At 40.8% G+C, this 23,412-nt stretch overlaps 1 protein-coding gene across 3 annotated transcripts in view; it reads right to left on the reverse strand.

The window, feature by feature from the left end:
* The window catches only part of RBBP8 (RB binding protein 8, endonuclease), a 2,682,217-nt gene that overhangs the window by 876,674 nt on the left and 1,782,131 nt on the right, over positions 1 to 23,412 (reverse strand). For all 3 annotated transcript variants that reach the window (XM_044065365.1, XM_044065366.1, XM_044065368.1), the window contains one exon: positions 1,439 to 2,330. In XM_044065365.1, coding sequence (XP_043921300.1) covers positions 1,439 to 2,330 — 892 coding nt within the window. The remainder of the gene's footprint in view (positions 1 to 1,438; positions 2,331 to 23,412) is intronic.

The following is a 23,412-nucleotide window of genomic DNA, read 5'->3' on the forward strand; positions in this document are numbered from 1 at the left end:
ACAGGCAAGAAGTGTGACCGTCTGTCAGAGACATTTTCTGACAGCACGAGTCACACTTCTTAAAGCCTGAGACCCTTTCTTTAGACATGGTGTAAAAACACACAGACACACACACCAGTCAAAGAAATTAAATTAAATATACCAAAAGGTATAACTAGTAAACACACACACACACCCTAACAGGGGGGGGGGATGGGATGGGAAAGTCTGACTAAAAAAGTAAGAAGAGACAGAGAATTTTCTGTCAGAAAAGGTTTAAAACTAATATATAACTAACAATTAAGGGTTTTTTTGTTAAAAGGGGCTAAAATAGCAAAGTAGCAAATCACTTACCAGGAGCTGGTAAAAGGAGGACCTCATCAGCGAAGCGGCAAACGAGATCTGGGTACTTACCGCCTTACATCATGGGATATGGGGCTGCCTCGAGCTGGTAAAAGTGACTCTCGAGCTTAGCAAGTGCCGAGTCGGAGCCGAGGATCGGCTCCGAACCCATCAAGCAAGAATGAAGGCGAGATTGACAACTTAACATATTCTTTTTAAGGAAAAAAAAATTGAAAAAAATCACAGAGCTAAGGAGGCAAGATGTGTTTACTAACATGGCTATGAAAAATCTAGGGAGATGCAGTGAGTTATGAGAGGGTTTCTTGCAACCATATGCTTTAACAGCAGGGTTAGTTCCAATCATTGCTAAAAGCTCAGGCCAGTTAAATACTAGAAGAAATGGTATAAAGGAGACATGAAACATTAGAGTAGACAAGTGAAACACAAAGAATGAGAAATGAAAGGGTTTCATACAGCAATAATGTTAGCACATGGTTTACAGCTTTCCAAACTGTGGTCAGTGTCTATCTAAGGATGTCAGCGGAACATGACCACTTTTTATGAAATATTTGATATAAAGAAAAAAAATGCACCTGTCAGTTGTTCTTAAATCACTGCTTCAGAGATGGTGAGGCCAGCATTGTTTAAGAGGAAGGTGCAAAAAATGTCTGAAAACATGCTGAATTTAAAATGCAACTATCCTGTATTGTTTTAATAGGCTAATGTCATCTGCAGATCAACAGTAAAAAGGATAAAACCAGACCATGGCTGTTTTAGTTCTGTGTGTATGACACACACTGAGGCAGGAAGGTCTTCTGTATACAGCAGCTTATGCTGCTTTTTTGTACAGGGAGGCCCAATGACTTTCTGTGGTTTAAGGGAGATTCACTAAGACATAATCCAAGAGCCTGCAATACGTAAGAATGTTGAGGATACTGGTAATCTTTCAAAGCAAGCCATGTTTCAGTACATTCTCCAAGAAATAACTATATATTATCTATGTATCTTAACAAAGTAACAAATTATTTGGCATTTGACTTTAAAACAGCCAGAAAACCCAATCTTTCTCTTACATAGACATATTTTCTGAACATTAAAGGGAAAATAGTGTACATACCTTTACATCATCAAATAGCTTATTAGTATCAAAGCTACTGATGGGCTGCGGGACTCTGAAGGCAGTCACGTCCTCCTTCAGCATTTCTTTACTTCGGTCTTGAAAGCTCTCATTTAGTGATCTGCGAACTGCCTCCTGAAGATACGGATCATCCTGTGTATCTTTACTTGAAGCACAACCACCATTGTAAGCCTTTTGTTTATGTAATGAACTGGAAATTTTTGTGTTTGCCTTTAAAGAGTCAAATAAGGTTGCCTGCCTAAGTTTGTTTTTAGATTCTTTTCCGTGGTTTTTGTCTTGATTACGACTATCAGACAATCTATCTGATAAGTCTAGGGGCTTATCTAATGAACAATCTCCATTCTCAGTTGAATGAACGCTCATTTTCAAAGGAGTATAATTTTCCTTATTGAACATTGTGTTTTCACATTTGGTGCTCAGATCATTTTCTTCCCCTGAATACATCTGTTTCATTTTCTTCACTTTTACTTCAGAAGGTTTCCCCAAATTAGTTGGAAAATTGTCTTTGTCAGCTGGCATCTCATCTGAAGTTCTGCAAGCAGCATTTGTGCCACAGTTATACAATTCATTTGTGTTTGTTTTCACAATTCTCTGCTCACAAGCTGAACTTTGTCCAGTCTCAATGTGTACTGGGGAAATGAGGGACACTTCTTGTGGTTGGTCCTTCAATTTGTGATGCTTACTACTTGTAGAACTGACTATGGGTGCAATCCTGAGATTGGCTCTCACTCCTTCTCCAAAGACAGGAGATCTGTTCTTTTCTAACTCTTCACAGCTCTTGATATCAGACGTTGTTCCAAATACAGGTGATGAACACTGTTGAAAAACCCAGTCACTGTCCTGCTCCATTTTTTCTAGGTTATCTGAAACACTAAATACATGAAAATTTATTAAATGATTTAATTTAATGGATATGAAACATTAACTATAACAAACACTTCTTACCATATCAGTTGATCTATGAGAGGGCCCTCTTTGATGGGCCAACATTGTTAGATTTACCCTTTCTACCAATAATAAGTGTGGCATCATTACTTGGAGCTTCTATTCTCAGGGACAGACCCACTTCACAATGTAACGAGTTGCCTAGATTAGTGTGCTCACCACTGGTGTCTTTTATACCTTTTTAGCTTCCACAAAAAGTACAGTTTTGTACCTACCATAAATGTAGATGTTCGAAGATCCACATTGCTGCAGTCCTTACATATGGGTAGTCCGCTGCCCTCGGTCGGCCCGAATACCAAAGTATAAGGCTGACGTCGGTCAAGGCGCTTAGAACTGACATCAGAACGTCAGGGTACAAAAGCGCATGACCGACGTCATATCCTCAGTCTTTTCTTGCCCCAGATGTCAGAAGGCCCTAAAAAGAAAGGCCAAAACCCAAAGACAGCAAAAAACCAACCAACCACCCCTGCACTAATCCTATTTACAATATTCACAACCCAAACCACACAACCGCCTCTAACTATAGAGGGGAAGGAGGGAGGGTAAATTGGACTGCAGCAATGTGGATCTTCGAACATCTACATTTATGGTAGGTACAAAACTGTACTATGTTCTTCATCTCACATTGCTGCAGTCCTTACATATGGGTAGAATCCCAAAGCAGAGGTAAGGGAGGATGGCAAAACTATAAAGCATTAGGAGCTGCCAAAATGCCCTGTAAAATTGCAGTGGCAAAACCAGCCCTAGATTTAGAGTAAAGTGGAAGGTGGTAATGCTTAGAGAAAGTATGCACTGAACTCCAAGTAGCTGCCTCCAAAATATCTTTAGTTGCCACCCCCCTTAAAAAAGCTGTAGAAGTGGCAGTAGCCCTAGTGGAATGAGGCCTAATCCCAGCTGGAATCTCCTTACCATGATGGGAATAACAGAAAGCAATACAAAACCCAATCCACTTAGAAATAGTTTGTTTTGAAACAGGCTTGCCCTGAGAACCCAAAGCAAATGAAACAAATAACTGCTGAGACTGCCTGAACCCTTTAGTTCTGCTCAAATAATATCTCAACTGCCTGTGTATATCCAAAGTGTGCAAAATCTTTTCCGCTTTATTTTGGGGGTTTGCATAAAAAGTAGGCAAATGAATAGTTTGATTTAAAGCCACACTAGAAACCACTTTAGGCATAAAGGAAGGATTAGTGCTAAAGATACCCTATCCTTATGGAAAATTAAGAAAGGCTCAACCGCCATAAGGGCCTGTAATTCAGAAACCCTTCTCAGAGGTAATGGCCAACAAAAAGCAGTCTTCCATGATAAATATTTCAACTCGGCAGTAGCTGCAGGCTCAAAAGGTTGTAGAGTGAGTTTCTCCAACACAAAATTGAGATCCCAAGCAGGAGTAGGAGCTCTACGTGGGGTCTTATATTCTTTGCCCCTCTAAGGAATTGCTTAAACAAAGGATGAGAAAACAATGGTGGGTCACAGTCATAGTGAGCAGAAATTGCTGCAGCATGAACCTTAATAGAGGAGAAGGACAAACCTTTGTCCAGTAACTCAGTAAGATATTGAAGAGCCACACTTAAATTAGGCTTAGAAACATCAAATTCCTTTGCTGTACTCCAAAATAAAAATCTCCTCCATTTATCTCGTACACTTTCCTTGTACTAGGCCTTCTGGCCTCCAAAATAACATTCAAAACTTGCTGTGGAAGCTGAGACCCTCCAGGGTTTAAAACAGAATATGCCAGGCTGTTAGATGTAGAGAGTGAAGTTTGACATTGAGTAAATGACTGTTCTCCTGAGACAGCAGGTGTGGAATCAAGGCAAAGGCCATGGAGGCTCCTGCACCAGACTTCTCAGTAATGGGTACCAGTGCTGTCGAGGCCAATCTGGAGCTATTAAAATCATCTTTGGCTTGTCCTGTCTGACCTTCAGGAGTACCTTTGGGAGGAGAGGCAGAGGTGGAAAGGCATACACATGAAGATTGCTCCAATTGAATGAGAGAGCATCCACTTTCCAAGCTGTGGGATGAAACCTTTTGTGCAAAACTTTGGCAGCTGGTAATTTAGTGGAGAAGCGAACAGATCTATGTCTGGAGTTCCCCATAACACTGTCAATTTCTGAAATACATGAGGATCCAATTTCCACTCGTGGGGATCCATAATTTGTCTGCTCAACACATCTGCTAAGGAGTTCTGTGCTCGGCAGAAACCTTGCCTGAAGATTTAGCTGTAAACTGAGAGCAGTCTCCCACAAAATCATTGCTTGTCTGCATAGAGGATAAGAATGCTTCCCCCTGCTTGTTGATGTACCACATGACAGTTGTGTTGTCTGTTAGAACCAACACCTGCCCTGGAAGAAGTAAATCCTTGAAAGCTATTAATGCAAATTGGACTGCTAACATCTCCTTCAAGTTGATATGCAGATGTTGAAGTCTGGCAGGCCACGTGTCTTGTACCCACTTTCCATTTAGATGAGCTCCCCAAGCTTTGTCTGAGGCATCTGTCGTTAGAATCTGACTCGCCTCTGGCCGGGTCACAGAGAGTCCCTTGTTTAGGTGACATTCCTGAGCCCACCACAAAAATTCCTTTTGAATGCAAGGTATTATCTGAATGACAGTGTCCATATCTTGGCAGTGCTGTGTCCATACATTTTGAGATACCATTGTAGCTTCCTCATATGCAGTTTGGCATTGGGAAGCACCAGAATACAAGATGCCATGAACCCCAAGGCTTGAAGGACTGTCCTTGCAGTCAGCCTGGACTGATGAGACAATTGATGGAAGTAAAGAGAAAGATTCTTTTGTTTGTCCGGGGTCAAAAAGGCCATCTGGGATGCTGTATTCAGTCTCACACCCAGAAAGCACATGTCCTGAGAGGGTACTAGACTGGACTTTATTTCGTTCACAGAATACCCCAGGCATCTTAGCACTGCTATCACATACTGTAAATGCTGAAGAAGTTCGTCCTTTCCTTGGGCCAGAATCAGGCAATCGTCCAAATAAGGATAGATCTGTATACCTCTTAGCCTGAAGAAAGCTATCACTGGAGCCAGAACCTTCGTGAACACTCTGGGCGCAGTAGATAAGCCAAAGGGCAATGCAGAGAACTGATAATGAGAAGTCCCAGCCAAAACGCAGATACTTTCTGCAACTGAGCCTGATAGGAACATGAAGGTAAGCCTCCTTGAGATCCAGAGTCACCATCCAGTGATCTTTGCCCAGCAGAGGTAAAAGCTGTTGTAACGTCAACATTTTGAACTTGGGAATGTCCAGATATGTGTTGAGGATAGATAAATCCAAGATTGGTCTCCACGTGTTCCCTTTCTTTGGTACTAGGAACAGGCGAGAATAAAATCCTAGGCCCACTTCTGGCAGAGGGACCGGTTGTATGGCCCTTATTTGAAGTAGCAGAGAAATTTGTTTGTGAGCCTCTAGTCTTTGCTGAGGAGGAACGTCCGGCATGCCTTTGAAAGGAGGCAAGGTATGGAAATAAAACTTGTAACCTCGGTGTATGATATCCAATACCCATTTGTCTTGGGTAATCAAATTCCAATTTTCCTTGAAGAGTGCCAACCTTCCTCCCAAAGGAGCTGCCAGGCAAGAAGGATCTGGCAGCTGAAAAGGTAGGTCATTGGGCCTGGTTTACGAAAGGACTGGCCCCTGCCCTCACCCGAAGATTGTGCAGGTGAACTCCCTGTTCTAGGTCTGAAAGAACTCTGAGCTCTGCCCCTACCACGTCTAGATCTACCCCTAGACTGAGAATCATAAGAAGGATACGTCCACCCCTTAGCAGGCCAATTCCTACTAAACTTAGGAGGCTGTACTTGCAAAAAATCTTTAACAGCCTGCATGGACTTAGCCTGGTCTTCCATTTTCTTCAAGACTGACTCCACAGGTGAACCAAACAACACATCAGACCGTAAAGGAGCATCCAAAATCCTTGTCTTAACATGGTCAGATAAATTCTGATCCCTCAGCCATGCGTGCCTGCGAAGAACTGAACCAGTGGCAGCCACTTTAGACGAGGCCTGTACAGCATCAAAACCACATTGTAAAGAATGCTTACCCACCTGCTCTGAAACATGCACCAAATCTTGTAATTCTTTACACTCAATGCCTTCCGCCAGAGCATCCACCTTAGACTTCAATTGAGAAAGAAGATAGTTTTGATATTTCAACATATGAAACTGGCAATTCAAAGCCCTCATAGCTAGGGTAGAAGATGTATAGACTTTCTTTCCCCATCTATCCAAAGCTCTGGCCTCTTTATCTGGAGGAACCGGATTTTTACAACAGAGGCCTTGACACCCTTAGGTCCCTGACTAACAGTTTCTGGGTCCGCCCTAGGACTCTTATAAAGATATTTATGAGCCTCAGGCACCCTGTAATACCTATCCGGTTTAACAGGAGCAGGAGGCAGAGAATCAGGATTAAGTGAAGCCTCTGCAAACACATCTTCCACAACATCCAGAACAGGAGGTATAGCCAAGGGCCTATGCGGGTAAAAGCAAAACTCCTAAGCCTTTTCCTGGAATCAGAGAAGTCCTGACCTTCCCACTTAAAATGTTCCCTCATGGAATGAAGAGTCTCTGAAAAGAAAAATCCTCTGGAGGAGAAGCAGAAGGAGTCGAATCATCTGCATCAGAATCAGAATAAGGAGAGTACTCCTGCAAGTCTTCAGCCGAAGACTCAGAAACATCCAAGCCTGCTCAAAACTCCCCAACTCTGGCTCCACCCTAGGCCTCTTATCAGGAGGGGCAAAGAACCTCTAATCAGAGTAATCAAATCTTCTGCCATTTTAAGCATGTGCTTCTTGGGCACAGACCCTGCTGCACTAGGAGTGACCCCAACAGAAGCTAAACCTGGCCTGCCTCTGGGAGAAGCCTTGGAAACAGAAGGAGAGGGCCTAACCACCCTAGGAAGGGAGGAGTACAGTAACCTGGGAAGCCCCTTCAGCCTGACCTGCCTCCTGAGAGGCCACATCCTGCAATATCAAAGTCTCCCCCTGGGACTACAGAGAAGCCTCCGTCGGAACCACCGGTTCCACTGACGCCTCTAAAGAACCGGCGTCCGAACGGACGACTCTTCTTGCCTGGGTTTAACTGCTTTGTCTTTGCGCTTCTTGAAGAAGCGGGCGCCGGAGAATCCGACGGCATATTATAATTGCACCGCTTCGAAGACCAGCCTAGCACAATCTAACCTTCGCTAATAGTGCGCTTATTGAACCTAGCACAAAAGCGACACCCAACAACGTCGTGCTCAGGCCCCAAACAAGGAATACACAAAGAATGATAATCCCTATGCGGTATCTGTTTCCCACAAGAAATACAGTTATTCACTTTTTCTGACATCCGGTAAAACACTGAGGCAAGAAAAACCAAAATATTCTAACGGGTACTTAGCCAACTTTGATTCGGTCTGAAACTCCGAACTCGAAAAATTTCAGAACGCCGAACGGCACTTGCAACGCTGCTTCTGCATCGGACCATGCGGCAAAAAAGACTGAGGATATGACGTCGGTCATGCACTTTTGTACCCTGACGTTCTGATGTCAGTTCTAAGCGCCTTGACCGACGTCAGCCTTATACTTTGGTAATCGGGCCGACCGAGGACAGCGGACTACCCATATGTAAGGACTGCAGCAATGTGAGATGAAGAACATCAACTTCTTTTACTTCATCTGGTAATCTTTCTCACCTCTCAGTAGCAAAATGCTACTTAGCTACTGCACTGAACGATATCCTTCAGTTTTACCCTACTTGTCTTACATTAATTTTCATGCAAACATCTTTGTCATATACTCGGAGATACAACCACTTTTTGTACCTTTTCTTCTATCTTTCTATGATTCCTTTCCAAAAAACAGTATAGTTTCTCAAAAAAAATAACTACCATGCTATTACATTTAGAACATAATATAAACAGTGCATACATTTAAAGATGTCAAAAGCACATGATTAATCATGTATATTTTCTTCCTTAAACTGATCCTTCTGTACAAGGCAAAATACTGCTACCACTTTTTTTCTAAATCTTAAAGTAAACTATACACTCCACCTAAATGACTTAATAAATTCTAGCAAGACTAATTCATTAAGCTCACCTCTATTTTAAAAGACATTTTAAATACTTTCCACAAACTTACAATCTTCTTAATTTAATCTATCTCATAACTTATTCACCCTTCGCCAATTCCCCCAAGCCATATGTCTAATATTTATCTCCTTTCATTAAAATAAACATCTCTATCTATGCTTTGCCTCCATATTGCTTAGATTTCCCCTCAGGTAAACACAACACAGTCCTATGTACCTCTTGTCCCACTATTTTTAACCACCAACACTGCATTATCCGCAAACTTAAGATGAAGGGGAATCTTAACCCCCTTCTTAACTTCCAATCTCACAAATTTCTGTCCCATTTTTATATGGTCTTGTCCAGCCCCACCTGCCAGCCTTTAGCACTCCTGTGATCTACTGATCATTCACTCCTCCATGGAGGAACAACTCATCATGGGAAGCCACCATACAGATAGCCATTATGTATTTTGTTATATGGCCAGCCTACTCCCTCCATCAGTGGCTGACATGAGCACTTGCATAAGGAAAGGACTGCTATAGGTTTCACTGTAGGTGTGAATGATCATTCTGTATTTGCCTCACGAAGACTACCATGCGAAGGTGGCTTGGCAAAGTCACATGCCTGTCCCAGCCCCAAACAACACTACATGTCAAACATCTCTTCTCCCGTGGATGCTTACACTGCAGCAGATTACACATCTTCCACCCTCCCAGTACGGGACAGCAAACACTGGTCACTCACTACTATCCTCCCTGCCTGACTTCTCCTATCCAAAAGTTGCTAACCCATTTCAAGTTCATAGTCAAGGTGTCATCCCTCTATCCAACAGAGCTGGACTTAGTGCCTTTTTTTACGTCAAGTAAAAAAATAAGTTATGTACTCACCATAACATTCCATCTGAGTAGTTATACTTCATTTTTCTACAACCTGTGGGTATTCAGATCCATATTGGATCCGAGCCGGCAACTTATTTTCTAGCATCTGCTCCGAGCTCCTCCCCCTACCCATAATACACCACGATCTCCTATCTTCCCTCAGATCGAGTTTGCTGCAACTATACACATTAGCAACTCAACTAAATAAACCTAACATGTTTATTCACATGAAAAGGTCAGGGGGACGGAGGGTGGAAAGGTTGCAGAAAAATGAAGTATAACTACTCAGATGGAATGTTATGGTGAGCACATAACTTCTTTATCTGAAGTAGGTAACTTCATTTTATCTACAATCTGTGGGACAGAGTCCCCAGCTACTCAACAAATCCTTGGAGGCCCTCATGGAAGGATATTCCTGAGCATCGCAGAGCCAAAGGATGCTCTACTTCTGGAAATCAGATCTAATTTGTAATAAGAGATGAAAGGTTTCACTGAGAGAGAATTTAGAGAGAATTTGCCCAAGCTGCTGCTGCGCAAATGTCATCCAAAGGAAACTTAGACCAAAAAGCAGCTGAAGTCACCATGGACCTGGTAGAGTGAGCTTTAATCAGACCAGGAGGAGATAAACCCTTGGCTTTGTAAATGTGTAGAATGCAAAGAGTGATCCATCTCGCTAAAGAGACCTTGGAAATGGCCTTCCCCAAACAAGGTTTAGAAAATGAGACAAATAATTGATTGGACTTACGGGAGGATTGTGTTCTATAAAGGTAGAAATGAAGTTGTCTATAAACATCTAACAAATGAAGCTTATATTCCCCTTTGTTCTGAAAATTTGGAAAAAAACAGGTAGATTAATTGTTTGGTTTATGTTTGATTGAAATGCCACTTTGGGTAAAAACGAAGGATTTGTACGGACAGAGACTCTGTCCTTATGGAAGACCAAATAACGAGGCACATCAGACAAAGCCTGCAGCTCAGAGACCCTCCTAGCCGACGTAATAGCCACTAGGAAGGCTGTCTTCCAAGACAAAAACTTTAAATCCACTGATGCAGCAGGTTCAAAGGGAGGAGTTACTAATGACTGGAGAAACAAAGTGAGGTCCCAAGAAGGAACCGAATCTTTAATGGGAGGACGCAGAAGAAAGGTGCCTTTTAGAAAGGCTTTACATAGCCTAGAAGAGGGCCAGTGCGATCTTATTTTCACATGCATGAAAATTAGAAATGGCTGCCAGCTGTACTTTCACCGTGGAGGAACTAGCTCCTTGCTGAAAAACACTAGTTAAGAAATCCAACACCGCTGGAACAGGGGCTGTAAAAGGATCCAGGTTTCTCTGAGGCCCAGATGGAGAAATGTCTCCATTTACTGCGATAGACCTTCCTAGTGGAATCTTTAATATAAGCCACTATTATAGATTTTACAGGGGATGAAAGACTGGGAGTCCTGGCAATCAAGGGAACTGGAGCAGCCAAGCTGTCAGCTTGAGACTGTCCAGACTGGGAGGGTAGGCACCTGAAGGATGAGATATTAGATGCGGGGCAGGGATCCAGAATCCACGGAGGCACTACGAGATGAGACCAAAGGAAGGGGAACCAAACTTGACGAGGCCAGCATGGGGCAATGAGGATTTTGCACCCCAATTGGCAAGCTTTCTGAAGAAATTTCAGAATGAGTGGTAACAGTGGGTAAGCATACAGCAGCCCGGGGGGCCAAACATGGACTAGAGTGTCTCTGGGGGCATCCCCTGGTGAGGGAATCAGAGCGAAGAACTCACTGCACTTCGCATTGGAAGGAGATGTGAAGAGATCGCAGCAAGGCTGCCCCCATGCAAGGAATATCTCCTCCACTACTGACTGTTTCAGACTATGGCATCAGAATAGCCCGACTCAATCTGTCCGCTAATATGTTGGTGCGTCCCGGGATGTGCGTGCAATCAGAAACCGACCGGTGGAAATCGTCCACTCCCACACTCTCATGGCCTCGCGACACAGAGGATAAGATCTGGTTTCCCCCTGCTTGTTGATATACTAGACAACCGACATGTCTGACTGAATTGCAATTGTACCCAGAGGAAGAACAGTGTGGAAGGCTTTCAACGCTTAAAGCACTGCCCTCATCTCTAGAACATTTATGTGCAACTTGGTCTCTATCTGGGACCACGTGCCTTGGACTGTCCTTCCCGAACAGTGCCCCCCCCCCACCCAACTTGGGAGGTGTCCGTCGTCACTGTGGCTTGGGATGGAGATGACATGAAAAGGCGTCTCGCTGCAATGCTCGGTGAATGGAGCCACCAAAGGAGAGACGTCCTGCAGGTGTGACTGATCCTTATCGGAAAATCCATAGGCAAGTCAAGCCAAGACCATTGGACAGCTAGAGTCCATTGAAGGACCCGCATATGAAGGCGTGCACAAGGGAGAATAGAGATTGAGGCAGCCATGGAGCCCAGGGCCCGGAGAACATTGCTCGCCTTTGGAAATTTGAGGTTCACGATTAGAGCGATGTGGTACCTGAGGTGAAAGATCATGTCTGGTGTTAAGAAAACTTTGAGCTGCAAAGTGTCTAGCCGTGCCCCGACAAAGTCTAGAACTTGTACTGGTTGCAAAAGAGATTTGTGAACATTGACTGTAATCCCCAGTCGATCTGCCAAGAGAAGTAAGTAGTCTTGGGCCAGCACAGAAGACGCCTGGTGGAAGCAGCGAACAGCCAGTCGTCCAGGTAAGGAAATACCTGAATTCCCTGAAGCCTCAGGTGAGCTTCTACTACTGCCATTACCTTGGTGAACACCCTGGGGGCTGTGGTGAGACCAAAGGGTAGAGCTCTGAACTGGAAGTGATTGGCTTTCAGCTGGAAGCGAAGAAACCCCCCGGAACTTCTGTGGACCTTGATATGGTAGTAAGCATTCTGGAGGTCTAACGAGCACATCCAGTCGCAGTCTCGGAGATAAGGTAGAATGAAATGTAGGGTGATCATCTGGAATTTTTGTTTGGCAACAGACAAGTTCAAGGCTGACAAGTCCAAAATGGGCCTGAGGTCCCCTGTCTTTTTTAGCACTAAAAAGAACCTGGAGTAAACGCCTAATCCGGACTGGTCAAGGGGGACCGATCAATGGCTCGTTTGTGAAACAGCTTTAAAACCTCTAGAGCTGCGGCCTCCCTGTGAGCAGGTGGGACACCCGGGAGGCGTCTTGTAGCACTTGGCGAGGCAACAAATGGGATAGTGTAGCCTCTGGATATTATTTGTAGCATCCAACGATCTACAGTTATGGACTCCCATGCCGCTGGGTACAATGACAATCTCTCCCCGACTGCCTCCAGAGTAGGACAGTCGGGCAACCCCTCAGGGCTGCTGAGTGGGCCTGTCAGAAAAAGGTTCCCTAGACCTGAAATTCCTGGGACTCCCTCCACCTATGGGTCGGCGTCGATCCTGTCCCCCTCTGTCTCTGAGGAAAGAGTTGTCCTGAAACTCCCCGGAAAACCGAGATTTCCGGAACCACATCTTCTTTTGCCCTCTTTGGTCTCTAGAGAAGGACCGCTGAGGGTTAGAGAAGCGGATCCTGATGGCAGACACAGTCTTCCCATCTTTTTCACTCTGGACAAGAGTGTCACGTACTGTCTTCCTGAAAAGGGAAGAACCATCGTAGGGAGCATTAGTAAATGACGCCTTGAAAGGGCCCACAAACTGACACCTGAGCCAGGTGTGACGCCTCATGGCTACACCCGTCCCAGCCGCCCTAGGTGCTCCTTCTGTGCGTGGGAAAGGAGACGCATGGACATGTTTGATACCGACTTCAAAGTCGACATTTTCACAGAGAACAGTTATTTGTCCTGCTGCGATAAAGACTCTGGGGGAGACTCAACGAATTCTGAGACAAGGTCTTGCTGCAGCCGTATCACATGTCCCAAATAGTTCAGCGCACGGATGGAAAAGGTCACTGATGAATGAACGCGCTTCCCAAACCTATCCACCGACCTGGACTCCTTGTCTGGAGGGTGGACTGAGGAACTTTCTTGCACCAGTTCCTTCTTGGTGGCTGCTGTGACCACCATAGCGTCAACGGGGGCTTCTTTAGACCAAGGTTGTTTGTTGGTGGGAGGAGAAAGAATCTTGTTGGTGCGTTTGGGGATGGGGTCTATGGTGTCAGGCTCCTTCCATGCCCGTGTGGTGATAAGGTCCATCAAAGAGTCCACTGGCAGGGACACCCAGGAAGTAGATGGGCCCGTGCCAAAGGCCTCCAGGAACATGGACTCATCCGTAAAAGGTTTTGGGGCTGAACAACCTCCCCTCTGGCAGAGGATCTCCATGATGTCTCCAAAGGAGACATCTTTGGGAGGTGACCTGGGGGAACCTTCTCCTTCATCTAAATCCATGTCCGTAGTGAGGGACTCAGGGGAGTCCAAGTGCCTCCTTTTGCACTTGCGCTTATGGGGGCCCTCTTCAGTGGGACTCTCTGAAATGTTCAAGTCACAAAAATAAGCGTTGGAGCAAAAACCCATAAAAAATACAAAACAGAACATCTCATTTATAGGAAACCCTTGCCTAATCCATTACCCATCTTCACTTCCATAGTTAACCATCTACTAAAGAAATAAAATGTGAATTTTTACAAAACATATCTCTATAACAGAATACACTTTTTCGCAAACCTATTTTTATTATCTTAGTATCCTCAGTGTCACAACTGCCCATGACCTACATTATCAGAAAGTTTGCTATACTGCAGAATTTCAGCCTGCTTTCACCCTCTACTCTTCTAATACTCTTAGGAATCACAGGCAACTGTCTAACATGTTTCTCTTTACACCACAATTCTCTTCTTTCAGAATATTCCCTGCCAGTTTTCTTATCCTGGCCTGCTCAATTTTACACCATTTTGCAATTATTATTAATTAGTACAACAGATCTGTAATTACTCATACATTCATACCCATCTTTTATCCATAAAAATTAAACCAGACTATGACATACTTTTTTATTTATCTTTTGTTGACTGGGCTAGTCTCACTAGGCTTGTAGCCAGTTTTCAGGGGAGACTTGAGGTGGTATTTATACTACTAGGAGAAATTTGGCCACTTAATATGGGAACTTCCCTTACTCTTTTTCGGTAGGTGCCAAGGGATCCTTTGCTTCCACCTGAATTATCACCCCCTCAAGCAGATGGGACCCTGTTTAATGTCTCATCCAAAAGATGACACACTCAGGAGTGCAGCACTCCCATCAATGTTGCACACTGCAATGTCAGCAATCAATGTATTTGTTGTGGGAGTAGAACCCACAGCCTTCTGCAGTGACAGTGATATTTTTCTTTTTCTAAACCTGTCCCTTAAACCACTAATTTAACAATTTAACACTTATGCCTTGTTTAGCCTACCTAACCATTTACAAAATCCAAACCCAGTTCCATCCAATCCTGGAATACTGCTTTTTTAACCATTTTAAAAACATCTTTCCAATTCTTCCAGATAAACCACTTGTTCCAGAATACCATATCTTCTCTCAATATCTTCATTGTCTATCCATTAGTATCCATCAGTTACTTCCCTCCCTAAACTTTCTTTAAATACCCGACTCTCATATCTTTTTGTCTACCCTTCAACACTACACTCATCGATCATGTTATCTCTTACTGCCTCGTAATGCACAAACTCAACAAAGGCAAGATCTCTTTCTCCTCCCTTTCGCACAATATACCATTGCCTTTTCAACCATTCATTAATTATAATCTTATTATTTCCAAAAAATTCCACTTCTCCAAATCCATCCACCTATCCACAACCCCTTTTCCCACTTTGCACATGGGGTTGGGTGGCCATTCAACACTGACAATCATCTAAAGCCAAAGTTTACACCTCCACAGGGCAAGCCCTGCTGTGGTAGTTCTTCCACACCACACATGTGCACCTATAGCCAATTTAGAGTATCCAAGCAACCTACTTCATGTCTTTGGAATGTGAAGGGAAGCCAGAGCACCTGAGGGGAAACAGAGGTGACAACACTATCTGTTGTGTCACTGTGCTGCGCCCCTTAGTGGGCTCCAGTACACATACTTCATTTTGTATTTGACTGCTCTTCAAACTCTTCCATCAGAACATATTCTGGACTATGTTGTTTATTTTCTGCTCCATTTCATCTGCTCACTATTGTTTGCTCATTTAAAAATTTCAGGTAAATGTTCTGAAAATGGGTCTAGTCCCTTAGAAGAGGCCCAAATGGAAAACTCTTCCATTTGCTTTGGCAAATCTTTTTGTCTGAGTTCCTTTGAGATATCATATGGATAAAGCGTGGCATCTTTGGCAATTGTTAAATTTGAAGAAACCATGCAGTCAATTTTAGGGTCTTGTGATCTGGTAACAGTAACTCAAATGGGATCCAGAACCCATGGTGGGTGTACTAGATGAGGCCAAAGAAAGGGGAACCATACCTGCCAAGGCCAAAAGGGGCCACGAGGATTACCTTGGTCTTGCATTCCATAGCTTTCTGAATGAACTTGGTGATAAGGGGAATTGGTGGAAAGGCAAAAAGGTGACCGGGGGCAAAAGATGGACTAGAGCATGTCTCAGTGACTGTCCCTCTGGAGGGATGAGGATGAAGTAACTTCTGCATCTGTTGTTGAGGTACAAAGCCAAAAGGGTGCAGCAAGGTTAGTCTCAGTGTCTGAAAATCTCCATTATCAATGTTCTGTTGAAAGACCACTCATGAGGCAACAGTACAGTTCTACTCAATTTGCCCGCCAGGACACTGTATGTCCCAGGTATGTGCGTTGCTGCTAGAAAACGGTTTGAAGACATCGCCCACTGCCAAACTCTCCATGGTTTCTTACATACAAATATTTCAAGCACAGCCATTAATGCTCTTCTAGCTTGCCAATATACCAAAACACTTCTTCCATAATAAGAGGGTCCAAGCTGTTCTTAAAAATATCTAAACTAGTACTTGCTTTATTGTAATTTGGTAGTATGTTCCATACATCAGCTGCACTCTCAGAGAATCAATTAGTACATTTCTCATTCCTACAGAATCTTCTATATAGGTTTTCTGATGATTCTCTACTACTTTTTGATAAACCCAAACATTCCCAGAGGTAGTTGTCTCTAAATGCCTATATACCTGAATAAGATCTCCTCTTAGATATCTATAAGAGATACTGTACACGTTCAGATATTTTAGTCTTTCATAATAACTTAAACTTTCACATCCATGGATGCACTTGGTGCATTTCTGCTGTACTCTTTCCCGTTTACTCATGCTTGTTTTTTATAAGGTTTTCATATTGTTATTCCATATACAAGTTTGTGTCTAATGTAACTAACAAACAATTACTTCATCATTTCTGATTTCTTAGACTTTATAAATCTTTTTATACAACCTATGGTTCTATATCTATCACTGAACAATTGGTTGTTATGATTAGAAAACTCACAGCTGGATCTACCCATTTACCCAGGTCCTTAAATGAGTCTACAGTTTCAAATCACTGTGTGCTGTATTAAATATTCATTTTTGAATTTATGTCTCCCCAATCTCATATGCTTAGTTTTTGATGTGTTTGGCAACATATTATTCTCCTGTGCCCAAATAGTCAACTTAGTCAAGTTTTTTGCAGACATGCCTTATCTGTAACATATGTAATCAGTTTACCCAATTTCGGGTCATCTGCATTGAGACTGTAGAACAACTCAGATGAAAAAGTTAGGTCTGAAAGAGTACGGGCCTAGGACAAAGCCCTGTGGGACACCCTGACTGTAGCCAAGAATTTCACCTGTCCAGTTGCTGTATAATACTTGCCATGTCCTATTTGTAAGCCATGCAGCTATCCATTTCATCAAAAATACATCTATACCTAGTTGTTCTAATTTACTGGTCAATGTTTTGTGTATGAGCCTGTCAAATGCTGAAGTTAAATCTATATAAATTACATCACAGCACAATTTATCATTCATAGCTATTATATTGTTATAGATCATCATGTTACAGGTGGTAATATATTTATTTTCAGTATATGCAGGCTGATATATGGTTTCAAGTCCAACCTATCCATTTCTGACAATAATTTATCCAATATTAGCTTCTCCATTATTTTTCCACAACATGAAAGTAGACATAAGGGTCTATATAACTCTGGGTTTGTCCTACTCCCCTTTCCCTTAAAGACGGGATTAATAAGTGGATGTCTCCAATCTAGAGGAATCTCCCCATATTTATATGCGTTTACCTTTAAAAGTGCGTTATGCACTCGTGCAAATCCACTTTTTCAAAGTGGCAAAACCTCAAAAATTCGCTCATTGCAGATTCAACATTGTGGGTGCGGATTGCACTATAGCGGGGATCGGGAAATGATCCCTTTCCCCAATGTAGTGCGATCTTGGAGTTAGTATATTAAAGTAGGGGGTGTGGGGGGCACAGGGGGGCTTGCCCCCCTGCATTACAATGCGTCTTTGACATTTCAGTTAAAAAATCAGCGAATCAGCTGCTCAATTTGCTGACTTTCGAACTTCTGCAAATGTCTAAGTTTGAAATTCGCACATTTGGTTTGGTCAAATGCATGATTGACATTGTCAGTTATGACAACATGAATGTATACCTTTATATGACCTAGTAAACAACAGCTATAATGGTATTGTAAGTTCTTGCTGAGGTGTTCTCAGGTCATTATTACTAATTCTGTCTCCTCCATGTGCTTTGTTTGGATCCAGTTTGTGCAGTTCTTTTTCAATATTAATTTGATTCCAGTATATGAGGTTACCTGGATGTTACTAGGACAACTTATCACCCCCTTTGTGGCGCCAAACTGTTTTGCATAAGAATTTGTAAATATATCTATAATCTGTTGTGTCTGAGAATAAATTTTAGAATCTGCACAGTTTATCGATCTGTATGTCTTTACTCCTTCCACATCTTATGTATCAATAAAAAAGTTTCCTATTATGCTCAATATCTTTATATAAAATTCCTTCACATTTTTTCTTGATCTTGTCTTACTCTATGCTTAATTTGTTTGTCCAGCTTATTTATTTCAGTTTTCAAATTTGTAGTTTGACCTCTCTTGCAGTTCTTATATTCTTTTGTCTCTCACTTTAATCAGATATCTTGTTCTTTGGGAATTATATCCCCCTGATGTTGTAAGCTAGATCCTGATGTTAAACACTTCTTTAAATTTTTTTGGACTCAATTTCTCTTTCAAAACTTTCACTAAATACATTACTACAGTTAGTTTTACTTCCATATAATCTGTAATTAACCTTCTGTGCACTGGTTTAGATTTCAGTTTGGCAGAATTATCTAGCAACAAATTAACCTTTATAACTCCATGATCTCTGCATATCAATGGTGGTAAAAACTGACTTAAAGTAACAGCAATTTCTTTAGGAACACAAACAATGTCTAGGAAGTTCCATTCCCTGGTAGTTTTTTTTACAATCTGAAGCAACTGTTGTTCCTGTGCATACGTTGTGAACAATTTCCTTATTAATGTTGTTGAATCAATATTCTTCTAGTCTGTTTCTGATAAATTTAAGCCCTAGCTAATATTCTTCCATCCTGTATTTCATGCAAGAAATCTATGAATTTCTCTAGGTCATCAGCACCTGACTTTTGTGGTCTATACACTCCAACAATTGTTATATGCTCCAGGGTTGCCTTTACTGTTACAATTACAGTCTATAGTATTGCTGTTATCACTGAACATGTAATAATTCAGGTCTCATAACTATCTTTAATCCCAATCAGAAACCTCCACCTGATGTTTTAGAATGTTATAGTAAAAACATATATACCCTGACAGAACTTGTTTCCGGTCATTGTTCTTTAACCATGTTTCACAAACAATAACAGCATCAATCTTGTGGGAATGCTCCAGATTTTCTAATAAAAAAACTTATTAATGCTCCTAGCATTAACAACCATCAGAGATGCATCAAATGTTGCTAACTGTGAACATAAATTTTCAGCCTGGCAAAAATCCTTCCTAGCTTTTGTCAAATATTGTAAACAATTCCAAATGTAGAGATCAACCCGACAAGACCACAGCTCGGACAACAGGGTGAAAACAGCTGATTTATTGAACAGACAAAGACAAACAGAATTCCAATAGAAATATAATCCTGGTTAAGCGCTTTCATCTGCAATTCGGCAGACTTCCTCAGAACCAAGAATACACCTTTAATTGCACTATTTAAAAACATTTTGGCGCCAAAATTCAGTGTTGCGCTTAAAGGGCAATGAACAAAACCTGAATAAACTGTATGCATAATAATGGATTAATCACATCATAAAATATGGCTAATAACCTAGCAAAAACATAATCAATAAATAAATCAGAACAATGCAAGCCTGTTATATGTTATGATACTTGTAAAAAAGAGATACATGAGAAACTAATTGCATACTTAAAATACATTGAATCTAAAATGTTGTTTAAAAGTTATTTAAGATATTAAAATATTGAAAATATTGAAAGTTAAAAGTGCGAGTTGAACAGTAACAATAATATATATGTATGTAAAGATGAGTACAAAATACTAAATACTAAAATGTCTCAATCTACAACTTGTATGCTCTAAATAAATAAAATGATCAATAAATATGTAAATATCGGTGTAGCGCTTAACCAGGATTATATTTCTATTGGAATTCTGTTCGTCTTTGTCCGTTCAATAAATCAGCTGTTTTCACCCCATTGTCCGAGCTGTGGTCTTGTCATGTTGGTCTCTACATTTGGAATTGTTTACCTTATTTCGTTGTTCCTTTTGCTGAGTTCGTGGTTGGTCCATCCTGATGGCTGAGTCCACCGACACCCCTCCGGCTTCATGGGACAGGGATGAGCTTGTTACACTTCGTGCGGAAGTCACCGCTTTACAAGCTGATGTGAGCAAATTGCTCGATTTGGTCAGCAAGTTAACAGACGCAGTTAAACAAGGTTCTGTCACGGAGAGTTCTCCAGTTGCTAATAACTTTCAGCAAGTTCAAGCTAACTTTAACAGTTTACCTAATCAGAATAGTTCTGAGGATATCCCTAACGGACAGCAACGAACAGTAACGGCAAGTACTGAACTGACACAACGGAAATATTCTGCTTCTAATGAGATACATTTATCCCCCGAAGCAGAATTTACATTTGATTTCAGCTTGTTCCATTCTGAAAATGAAACGAACAGAATGGGAACAAAACCTAAGTATCGTGAAGGTATCAAAACATACTCTTCTATCGCTAAGAAGGCTGAAGGAAGTAAAGGTACTGTATGTTTTGGTAACACTACAAATTCCAACGAACATTTGAATGTTCCTGGTCCTAAGGGACGCATTTTACAGGACTCTAAGAAAGATCACAAATTAGACACTATGGACTTGTTTTTAAATGATGATATTAATTTTAAAAAAGATGGTACCAATTGTAATAACAATAGGAGGAATGGTAGTACATCCGGTGATACAATGAAAATGCGTATACTTGCTTTAGGCAAGAAATTAGTGAATATAAAAAGTATTAAGACTGACAGCGCATATTTAGAACAATGCTTAAGCCTTCAGGTTGTGCCCAAGGGATTGAGGTTTTTTAAACTTCCCTTAGGCATAGAATACAACAATACTAGTATTGTAGATTTTAATAATATTTTTGATGAATTTGGTTTTATTTACATGAGAAAATTGATTAAATACAATGAAGAAAAGATGTTGGTTTTAACTAAGGAAATTGAAAATTTAAATGAAGAAATTATTCATGATGCGAGTTTTGAACAATGGAATGACTTATATCATAAACAGTTTTTTACAGCAGAGAACAAGGTTAACTTGATATACAATAGGAAACTCAGGAAAATTGAAAGAGACATGGAGTCATACAAAAACAATAGGGCATATGTGTGGCCAAATGACAGGAAAAAATATGACCATGACTTTGAAGGACTTGATCGGATGGGTAGGAAGGAGAATGATACAAATTTTCAGGGGGGAAGATTCTTCCCAGCTCCAAAACAATACAGAAGATATTACCATTAGAGGAAAATCCTATTGTGAGCAAGCCTTTTATTAATCACACACCTGAGCTATTATGTATAGAGAATATTGGTAGCCCTACATTAGAGGCATTAGAAGAATTTCCACGATCTAATGATGCCAACACACCACGTAATATAACCTATACTTACAAAGGATTTAATGTATTTAATTACATGGATTTAGAGGTCAAGCAGGAATTCTTCACTTTATTTATCAAAGGCATGAAATTCATTCCAACTGCCCATTTCGATATAGTAGATATGGTCAAGGAAATAAAATTATTTAGTCGTAGATTAAATCTAGCCATACAGTTTAATGAAAATGAGGATACTAAAAGTAGATTAGAACCAAACAACAAATTATCCAAGAAAAGTGTTTTTGTACCTGCTTACCACCCTCAAGTAGCCCACTATGAGAAACTAGTTTGTAAGGACTTATATTACTTACACAACAACATCAGAACTAATAAGGATTATGCAAATATATACAAGGACAATCTAACTGTAATAGAAAGGAAATGTCTAGATTATTTGGTGACGAATAAGAACGTCAGAATTATGAAACCAGACAAAGGAGGAGGTATTGTATTACTCAACACTTTAGATTACAACAGTGAAATATACAACATCCTACACTTGTCAGGTAATTATGAAGAAGTGTCTATAAATCAAGTGAATATAGGTCACAAAAGGATTGACCTTGCACTAGAGGAATATTTATTAGACAATCGAATAACTAATGACATTTACCAATTTTTAAGAGTTGAATTTCCTAGAATGGCTAATATTATAGGCATTCCAAAAATACATAAATGTTTAGAAAAAACACCTTTTAGACCTATAATATCAGGATCCAAGTCCAAGACTTTCAACATAGGGGTTACAATAGATCAATGGACCAAACACGTATACCAAAATGTAACACACTTAACAAAAGATTCTTGGAATTTTTTGGGAAAATTAACCCCTGATCTATGGGACAGTGATCTCATTTTCCTTACACTGGATGTGGTTGACTTACTTTCTTGCATACCAAAAGAAATAGGTTTAGAATATTTCAACAATAGTTTGTGTAAATTTTCTGCCCTAAGTTGGGACAAGATTAATTTAATTGTAGACATGATGGGATTGATCTTGGAGCACAATTATATTCAATTTCAAGGGGAATTATTTAGGCAGACCAGAGGAGTCGCTATTGGTGCCTCTTGTGCCCCGATTTATGCCAATCTTGTCATGTTAGAGTGGGAATCTGAACATATATTCAGTAGTGAATTTTTCAAGAAAAATATTGTGCTGTATACCAGATATTTAGATGATTTATTTATTTTATGGAAGGGAACAACTGATGATATTAACAAATTTATAGAGTATATAAATAACACAACGGAATTTTTAAAATTCACGTTTCGAGTTGAATATGAAGGGATACCTTACTTGGATACATATATTAAAAATAATGGTTCTAGTTTTGAATCTAAGATTTATAGAAAGGAGACTTTTTCCAATGATTATTTGGATTTTGGAAGTAACCATCCTCCACATATTTTTAAGAACGTATTTAAAGATCAGTGTATACGTGCTGCACGTATGTCTTCCAGTAGAGCCATCATGGAAACAGAATTGGAAGTTATTCACAAGATGTTCTTAAATAGAGGATATCCTAAATGTATGTTGGAAAATGTTATAGACTATGTGAAGCAAGAGTGGGGTAATAAATATCTACCTTTGTTAGGTGTACCTTATAAATTTTCTAATAGAACTGACTTGCATACAAGAACACAAGTCTGTGTGATTAGGTTTAACCCTTATACAAATATTGTTAAGGAAATTTTACACAGACACTGGGACATTCTTACATTATCTGAAAATGTAAGTAATTCTGTAGGTCAGTATCCTAGTTTTGTGTATAGGACATCCCACAATTTGAAATACTTATTGGAACATCCTAAAGGAGACAAAAAAATAGGTAACACCACTAGAGGAACTACTAGATGTGGTTCTTGTAACCAATGTAAGCATATAAATAGTAGTTTGGTTATTAGATTAAACAATGTAACCAAAACCTGTATACAG

Source organism: Protopterus annectens, chromosome 3.part0, assembly GCF_019279795.1.
Source record: "Protopterus annectens isolate FY-2018-M chromosome 3.part0, PAN1.0, whole genome shotgun sequence".
Taxonomy (NCBI): domain Eukaryota; kingdom Metazoa; phylum Chordata; order Ceratodontiformes; family Protopteridae; genus Protopterus; species Protopterus annectens.